Raw genomic sequence first — 9,846 nt, 5'->3', positions numbered from 1 at the left:
CAAATACCCAGGCCCTAGACAATAAAGACAAGTTAATTTTTCTACATTCACCGGGCCGAGGATTGATCCCATATTGAACCCGGGACCACAGAGACACCGTGAAAAATATTTTACAAACTTGCCTATGGTATATAAATATGTACGCATATACGCATAGGTACATATATCCAGGGATTAACTAAGCGTGACCTAGTATGCGTGACCTAGTATCTACTTATAAAATATCTTATTAGAATAGACTTAACATTTTGTACATAGATATTTTACATATATGTAAGTTACATAAGACAATGTGCTACAAGGTCATTTAGCACGTGGTATGCATTACTTGGAATTTATTATGCAAGTTACTTGTACTAAAAAGTCGACGGCGAATGTAGATACAAACAGTCTTTGTTTTATTAAAACTTTATCATTTTATTGAATATCATGATATATTTTTACTACAATGATATTTATCTATTTTTTTAAGAAAGTATCATTAGTTTATTTATTATTATTGATGCAAAAATCGAACGAACACTAAGAAAATAAAATGGTCTTGTTGTAGTTTTTAACCGACTTCAAAAAAAGTAGGAGGTTCTCAATTCGTCTGTATTTTTTGTATGTATGTTACGCGGTAACTCCGGCCGGTATTTGTGACCCGATTTTGATGATTCTTTTTTGTTCTAAAAAGGGTACCTCTGTAGTAGTCCCATTTTTATTTGAAGAAAATATTCCACCACTAAGGGTGGCAAACAGGGGGATGAATCCGGTTTAGCGCAGTTTTCGGTAACCGATTCAATAAAACTTGGCAAATAGATCTAATTCCTAAGGGGATGAACGTATTGAGTACATCATGTAATTTCTTATTTTACTATAAAATGCTATAAACTAGTTACAAGTTAATTTCAAAGTAATAGAAAACATCGAGTAAACATTTTAACTGATTAAATGTAAGTCAAGTAAGTTTGAGTAAATTGAATAATAAGTAAATGAAGAAAGAAATCCACATTAACTCGAGAAGAACAAAAGAGTATAAAAGATAAACTTGTTCAGATGACATCGAAAAAGTTTTGCGAAACCGACATAAGAAGTTGCAAGAAGATTGTGGATAAGATAGAAACAGCTTTATAATTTTACAGAACAAAAGAATACCACTATCACGTTCAAAAACTTTGCGATCTTATTACCACATCATAATGCGCACTGTAATGTACACTTTACAATACGCAAATTGTATTCTATGTAATTTCATATAGAATTAAATAACAAAATAATTATAATAATACTGCCTCGATCAATATAACGATTACCACGGTGATGGTCTGCCACGCAGAGGTCCCGAATTCGATTCCCGGGCTGGGAGAAATATTTGTATGGCCTACACTTATTTTTCTCTTGAGTTAGTGTGTTGTCTATATTTGTGTGTCAGGGTTTCACTAGTGCGGGGCTATGAGTATGTGCGTTTATTATTAATTTGTCAAAGTCATTTAAATTTTTAGTTTTTATTTTTCCTTTCCATTCATGTACATGACCGAAATTCCTGATAAAAGAAGTTTTCACATTGCAACATTATAAACTCTAAAACTACGCCACTTCAACATTTTTCAACGTCAAGTAAAATATTTGTTTAATACATATGCACGATAAATAAAGCCATTTTAAATAGCCCAATTATTCCACCCAGTCACAATTATTATCGATATACCAGTTGGCATTTAAGCTCGATCGACGATCTCGTTTCAAAGGACGTCACCTGCAGTCTTCACCTTAATGTCACTTCCTAGACGCGTGCTCCACACATCCGATGCGGACGGGAGCTATATGTGAGCATGATATTCGCGGTCGCACCCGCGGACCCTTCCAATACACGTCAAGGCCTTTACTGTCCGTATAAAACGAGTTCACCCGCCCGCAACGACACACTTTGTTACTTTCACGCGGGCAGTGAACATTTTGAACCCAAAATGTACAGGCTCGTAGTGTATGCCTTTGTGATCGCGGCCGTGTCGTGCCAGCAGCAAGAAGGAGCCAGACGCGTGGCCAAACAAGCGTACGCTGGCGACCCAAAGACAGCAGCCATTGTGCAGGAAGCCCGATATCTCAACGGAAATGGCGCTTTTGGAGCCGCATACCAACAGGAAGACGGCATTGACTTCAAAGAGGAAACCGACGCCGACGGCAACAGGAGAGGAACTTACTCGTACATTGACCCCACTGGACAAAGGAAGACCGTGAGTTACATCGCTGGAAAGAACGGATTCCAAGCTGTTGGTGATCATATTCCGTCCGCCCCTCAGCCTGTTGCGCCCACTCCTGGTTACACTCCAGATCCGCGGTACCAGGCCCCAGAGTACAAAGCCCAACAGTACACTGCACCTCAGCAGTTCACTCAGCCTGCTCCTGTGCGCAACTATGCCGGCAAGCCCAATGAAGATGACGGCCAATATCACCCTGAGTTGTACGAGCAGGAAAATTACGTCGCACCTCAACAACAGTACCAAGCGCAGCCTCAGTACCAGCAAGCTCAGCCGCAGTACCAGCAGCCTCAGCCGCAGTACCAGCCCCAGCCCCAATACCAGGCTAACAACATCTATCCAGGTGTTCAACAAGCACAATACAGTGGTTTACAAAACCAGCAGTACACGGCTCCTCAGCCGGTAGCACGCCAACCGCAACAATACTACGACCCCACGACGCCTCCACCCACCCGCTTCTTCCCCCCAGGCAAATTCAGCTTAAACCGACAACCCGATGGTTACACGTACTCCTTCCATAAAGTGTAAATCTAATTTATAAGGAGGGCCTCGGCGATTGTAATGGCCGAAACACGTAAAAAGCACGCATCAATTAGCAATTCGCCGAGTCACTGAGGGGCGGCCGCGCAGTGTGCACTCGGACGCTTCAAAAGCATTTCTTAATTGCTGTTTGCTGTGATAGTGTGTTAATGGACAGGTATACATATGTTAATCGTTTTTTTTGTTAAAGAGAAGGGTGAGCGGAGAGCGCGTCAGTTGAAAACTGAAACTTGTAAATAAATATAGAATTACCAAAAGTAGTAAGAAGTAAAAGATAAGAGTTTTATTGTTCGAATTTTTACGCATCATGCTTCCGTTTACCTTCAAAGGCCAAGCCTCTATAAAAGCCTATTTCCAATACACATTAGTAGTAATTAAATTAATCAACTTTATTCCCAACATACATTTCACGTCATTCAATGTAATTAACGTAATTTATAATCTATTATACGTCTACAATAGGAAATACACGTTTAATTACCAATGATATTTTTTACGTTTACAAATTAAAATTTAATAGCTTATAAACCAAATTATTTTTGCACTCGGTATCGATTTTACAAACATAACAGTACAGCTAAAAGCGTCGGTTCTGAATTTCTCCGGCAGTAGATTTAAATGAGGCATTGTAGACTTCCTGGTGCGCCGGCGCAACGCCACAGGCGTGGGCTGCGTCCGCATTCTGCGTTTACACAAGCATTTACTTGACTAGATCACCTTACTTGCTGCAAGGATATTTGAACCGGTCCCTACCACGCCTTGCTTTCCTTTCCATTTTATTATTAGGTCAGATACCGACACGTAGATCGCAGCTGATGTAAGAAGGCAATTTCCTTTACCTCACGAGAATATACATTATGCATACCTGCTATTTATTTATCTTTCATGTACATTGTGTATACGTGGATTTATTCTTGTAGAGGTCGTCTTCGTCATTACTAAATTTATTGACAGCATGCTACATATCGAGTTCTTAGGTTTTTGCAATAGTTACACATAGAAAACGAAACTATTTTCTATATAACTGTTTACTATTCTAAATTATCTAGATAGATAGGTTTATCTAATCGGATCTAAATTATACTATATGCGTATACACGGAAGTATGTGGTCTGTTTGCGTATATTTGTTTTTTTTTTCAAACAAACAAATATACGCGTTATAGATCCGTAAAATCAAATAATACAATACAATATATTTCGTTCAACTATTAAAAGTCGATACTATCTCAGCTCGAATTTAAATTATTCCCGTACTAATACGGTTCATTTTCCTTTCTTTTCTTTTCAAAATTTATTTTTTTAAAAACGAAATTAAAGCCATTTGAAAAACGTATATCGTATAGTATACGTGTTCTATTTATAAAAAATCATTGGTATATGTAAAGTACCTATTGAATTCAGCTGTTTTCTTGTAAAATTTCTATAGTGACAATTTTTAGGAATCGTATTTTCATACCATATAGTAATTAGTGTATATATTTTACTATATTTTTTTTCCCAAAGTGATTGATTCAATACTTTTACTGTTATGCGGAATCAATCAAAGCCATTTGAGGTTGTATATACTCTTAACAGGAACATACTGAAAACTTCAGATCAGAAATTTTCAACTAACATCGACGATGTTTATATTTAAGGTAGGAGAATGCTCCATTTCTTTTAAGCTAAACCTATGACGACATTAAGGTAAACCTATGACATCACAAATATAGATATTTTTTAACTACGGATTTCTATATGTAACTATTTTATGTTTCCACGACATAATTCTGTTTTAGAATTTAGTCACCATCTATGTATATGTGTTTGTAAAATTACTAAAAACACATGTAGTACGATACCCACAATTATAGCAACCACCACAATACGATATGTTGCAACAAAAGTGCACCAATTACGGTTACACTATTCGTGTAAACTTTTATGGCAGCGTTTACCAACACGGCAATAAGAAACATGCATAGAAGTAGACATCTAATAGTGACTATTGAGACTAACTAGCAGAGGACCGGGCGGAACGGCGCACATAGGGAGAGGCCTATGTACAGCAGTGCACTGTGACATTGATAACATTGTGACAATGTGACTGTGATGATGATGTTGAGGCCAACTAACAGATCAATATTAAACATAAGCAAATAGTACAACTTACCGCTTAATAAGATATATAGATTTCGTTATAAAAAGCAAACTCGTAAATGCCAGTTAATATTTTATAATGTAGAGTAGTAACAATAGAGCTCCTTGTAAAAGAGTTCGTCCATGGAAGTACTGACACCTTACCTATATCTGCCATCAAGCAGTAATGTCATCATTACTGTGTTCCAGTTTTGAAGGGTACGGGTGCTGGTGAAATTACAGGCACATGGGACCTGACAACCTATGTCTCAGGGTGAGGGGCGCAGTGGCAGTGCCCCTCAGATCTTTGCGATTTAAACCTCTGAGTGCCACTGCAACTGTTATGGACGGGCATGTAGCTTACCATCAGGCGCACGACTTGTTTGTCCAAAAAAAAATATTGAGAGATAAACGTATTTCATTACTACGCTAAACTAAAGAGCTTATATATAATAAGCTATAAAATGTACTCTTCAAATAGATGAAGCCAACAACAGTCCAACTAGAAAGTCCTGTATCTCATCATGTAACGCATTTCCTCTTAATAAAAGCAATGTCGTGCATTGCTTTTATCATTTGTAGAAGAAAAGTAATCAATATTTGAATGAATTCTTACAATCTTCATTTTACGAGATTAAATAACTGTTTTAGGAGAAGAAAAATTTGTTTGTATTTTTAAGTGTGTTTTTGTAATACTTGTACGGAACGAGTGAGACGTGCATCTGGTTGTAAGCGACACGTCTATCCAAGACAGTTGCAGTGCCACTCAGAACTTAAAATCGCAAGATCTGAGGGACACCACTACTGCGCCCGTCACCCTGTTTAAGTGACAGGCGCAGCAGCAGTCCCATATGCCTGTACTTTCACCAGCACCCTTACCCTTCAAAATCGGATTGCAGTAATGCTTACATTACTGCTTGATGGTAGAAATAGGTAAGATGGAAGTTCTTCTGCTATTAAAATAAGTGTACGTACATATGTGTATGAGTATGTTTCGTGATAGGAATTGTGATGTTTGTATTGTGGTGATGGTATGAATAACGGCATATTCCATGTTGACTTGACAACTTTTACAAAGTTCAAAATATAAGCTCAGATTGTTCGTAATTGTACAGGACTGTACATCAATAATATCATGCGTCCACTAACCATGAAATCACATAATTATTTACATTCACAATACAAACAACAAGTTAATAACTCATGATTGAAAAATAATTAAACTGTGCTGACCAGTACGCTTTAATAGAAGGTATTGGACTAATAAACAGCGTAGTAATAGGGTTTTGGTTTCACATTTGGATTATTATATAGGCAGGTTGTTTTAATAAATATGGACACGTAATAAAAATAAAGATCGGAAGTAATAATAACCCAGAACTAACTTGGAAATCTATTCTCTTTCGCTCACGATGCTAACAGTTGGGCCACCAAACCAATCTTACAGAGGGGAATTGAAACTATTTTTTGGATCTAAATTACGTTTATTGTTTTTTTTATAACAAACCAACCTTTTCGGGCTCTTTATAGGTCGCATGGTCAGCCACATATAGCTGTGACTTATTAGCCTTACTGACTTAAAAATAAAGTATTGTTACAAATGAATTTGTAATAAGGAACATATTATAAGGAACATGATCGTGATATTACTAAAATGTGAGTGTGTGCGTTATTATTACTATTAGTTAAAAAAAATATATAACCGAAATATTACTAAAAAACAACACCTATCCGCGTATATTTGTTTTTTCAGTCAGCCGTGACCTTTTGACCAGTAAAAAGTCCGAAGCGTTGGTTTGTTTTTTGAAAAAGCAAATACGCACGATTCTCGATACGGAAAAAAGTAGTTTCATTTCCAATGTATTGTTATACATCGGAAAATTTGAAAATTGTCGGTTGTTACCGAGAATATCTAAAAACTCTATGTTACACCAAGTTTAGTCAGTTGAAGTGAATATAAATATACCATCAATATATTTGTGTGCCTAATATGTATAACCAGACACAGTGAAACTTTACTTATTTTTAACCAACTTCAAAAAAAGGAAGAGGTTCTCAGTTCGACTATGTTTTGTGTGTGAATAACTCTGTTTTGTGAATTTGTGGACTGATTTTGATTATTCTTTTTTTTGGTTGGGAAGAGGATACCTCTGTAGTGGTCCTGTTTAAATTTAAATTTCAAGAAAATACTCAAACGCTCCGATGAATGACTTTTGAAGTCGGTTTCTTTAGTACTCTGTACTAAGTTTATAAACATATATTTAACCATCATAAAATGACGCTATTTATTTTCGGATTTAAATAGCGCATATTTTATTTTTTCAAACATAATAACGCTAAGAACCCTTGAAAAGACCCATGGTCACAGTTGACAGTTAGAAGAAAATTTTTTTTCATTTCCTACAACAATTGCAAAAACTTAATAACCTGATTGTGAATGAGTTATGAATTATGAAAAGCAATAAACTCGGGTGCACTAAAACTGAAAATAAATTAACAAGCGAGAACCCTGTTTGCACTTTTTCCCGAACGCCATTTACATCCGCCATTTTGAAATTCAAGTATTACTTTTTGTTATATAATGTACCGTATGACACTCCGCTTTAAGACACATGTAACGATAATGCACAGATCAAGCCCAGAATCTATCATGCCATGCCATTTACGCTACGAGATGTGCCAAAGAAGAAGGCACATTACATTTTTTTATGTTACCTAGTGAGAGGACGACCAAGTCGTGCCCCTGGTGGTAAGCGACACGCCTGTCTACATCAGTTTAACTACCTCCGTGGCCGAACGGTTACCATGCCGGACTGCCACGCAGAGGTCCCAGGTTCGATTCCCGGGCCGAGAGAAATATTTGTATGACCTACATTTATTTCTCTCGTGAGTTTGGGTGTAATTTGTGGTTGTCTATGTGTGTGTCCATGGCACCCGCGACACAGGGTTTCCCTAGTGCGGGGCTATGTTGAGTGTGTGCGTTATTATATTATATTATATTATAGTTGCAATGGCAGAGCTTTAAATCTCAAAAATCTTAGGGGTGCTGCCACTACGCCCGTCACCCTGAGATATATAATTTCACCGACACCCTTACTCTCAAAACCAGAACGCAGTAACGCTCACATTACTGCTTGGCGGCAGAAACAAATAAAGTAGATGTACTTTACTGGACGAACTCTTTGACAAGAAGCTCTACAGCTACTAAAACATTGTATGCAACAATTATTACCCTTCTTTTATTTATTCATTTACGATTTAGATAACAAAATAGACAACAATCGAATTACATTGATAAGAATTAAATGATATGTTACAAAGTTTTGTATCAAATTGTAATCCTACTTACGTTGACACATCAATGTTACTGTAGTAACAAAAAAGATCTACTGTTCATAATTTGCTAATAATTTATTTTATTAATTTAAAATACATTTTTTATACCTATACAAATTATTCATGGATATTTGTAATTTCTTTTATTCCGCCACTACTTCTTAATTAGGAACGCCATCAATATCTTCAAAATTTCGAGTAAGAAATTTTCCAAGTCGTTAATATAATGAAAATTGATTTTCTAATCGTTCTATTATTCAATTAAACACGCATTTCTATTATTAATTAGCAATTTAATTAAGTGTCTTGCTCCGCTGAGCAAATGAGCAATTTATAAAGCTCTTTTGGCAGCAAAATGGTACAAAAAAACAGACATAATTACCCTCTCTCCTTCTGAGGCAGTCGAGAAAAATATATTTACTCATACGTATTATTTGTAGTTGCGTACATTTTATATCCATTTTGTATTCATTACCTGTTAAGGAACTTTGTCGTTAGCACTTCCATTAAAAACGTCTTACTCTACTGAGTAATTGAGTAATTTTTGTTAAGTAATCGCCTTCGCTGACATTAGAAAAATCATTTCAGACAAGTGCGGCCTAGGGTTTATACCTTCTCTCCATTTAATGATGAATGTGAATGTTAAATTTTATCTACTTATCAAATCTACATTGACCTAAAAGATTATTGTAATAACAGTAACAGTTACTTGCATTGTTTTATAGCAGCAACTGTAATGGAGTTGATGCAACCGATTGTTATTGAAAGTCATTTCGATATAAGTCTTTATTGTCCAAAATTCGTTTTCGTCAATTGATCGATTTGTAATAGTGTTGTTGCATAACCGTTAAGATGTTTTCCTATTTGTCTTTGTTTTCGATTTATAGATGTAATAATTATGAACACCTAGGCAGTTGCAGACAAATGAATCATTAGTTTATATGTAAAACTCACTTATGTGCTAAATCGACTAATGAAGATAATTAAGATTTTGTGTTTTACCTGCAAAAAAATTATAATGTCATTGTATCTACAGACTTTCTTCAAAATGCAGTCTTATAATGAAAGCACTTACCAAACTTTTTTTTTCGTAGGCGTCCCAATGAAACGAAATAGAAAAAAATGTTTTTTCCGGATTTGAATCGCATATATTTGTTTTTTCAAACAAACAAACGTTTCGGGCCCTTTACAGGTCCCATGGTCACGGTTGACTGAGGTGATACAGTCATCAACCTGGGGGCCAATCGCGCTATTTTCGCAAGGTTTAACCTTACAACATTTGAGGTTATGGTTTTGGTTAATTAATGGTTCTACCGACGCACAAAATGCAATCGCGCTATCAGTTTTAGTGAACCTAAACCTCAAATTAACCTCAAACTATAACCTCGTATTAAATTTTAAGAGACGTGCCTTGACTTCCTAAAACCGACTAAATTTTACCGTAAAACGCACTGAAATGTCAATATCTACGAATTCAAGTCTATAAAAGAGCCATTTAAAAAGTGTGTAAAAGAAATGTCATTAAATTCTATTGTAAACAAACATAATTATGTGTTGTGATTTGAACCAAATTAATTGAATTTAGTGTGTTGTTGTTGTAGATAAAACAC

General features: G+C 36.0%; 1 protein-coding gene across 1 annotated transcript; it reads left to right on the top strand.

Annotated features, from left to right (window-relative positions):
• Nucleotides 1-1,934: 1,934 nt before the first annotated feature.
• LOC113238141 (DNA translocase FtsK) lies at nt 1,935-2,936 on the top strand. Its single transcript, XM_026474883.1, has one exon. It carries the CDS (start codon nt 1,950-1,952, stop codon nt 2,766-2,768), a length of 819 nt encoding a protein of 272 aa, XP_026330668.1. The 5' UTR covers nt 1,935-1,949; the 3' UTR covers nt 2,769-2,936.
• Nucleotides 2,937-9,846: the final 6,910 nt, after the last annotated feature.

This window comes from Hyposmocoma kahamanoa, unplaced genomic scaffold (assembly GCF_003589595.1).
Source record: "Hyposmocoma kahamanoa isolate Upper Pololo Valley unplaced genomic scaffold, ASM358959v1 95, whole genome shotgun sequence".
Lineage (NCBI taxonomy): Eukaryota > Metazoa > Arthropoda > Insecta > Lepidoptera > Cosmopterigidae > Hyposmocoma > Hyposmocoma kahamanoa.
Note: the sequence above shows the minus strand (reverse complement) of the source record. Positions and strands in the feature narration are given on the sequence as shown.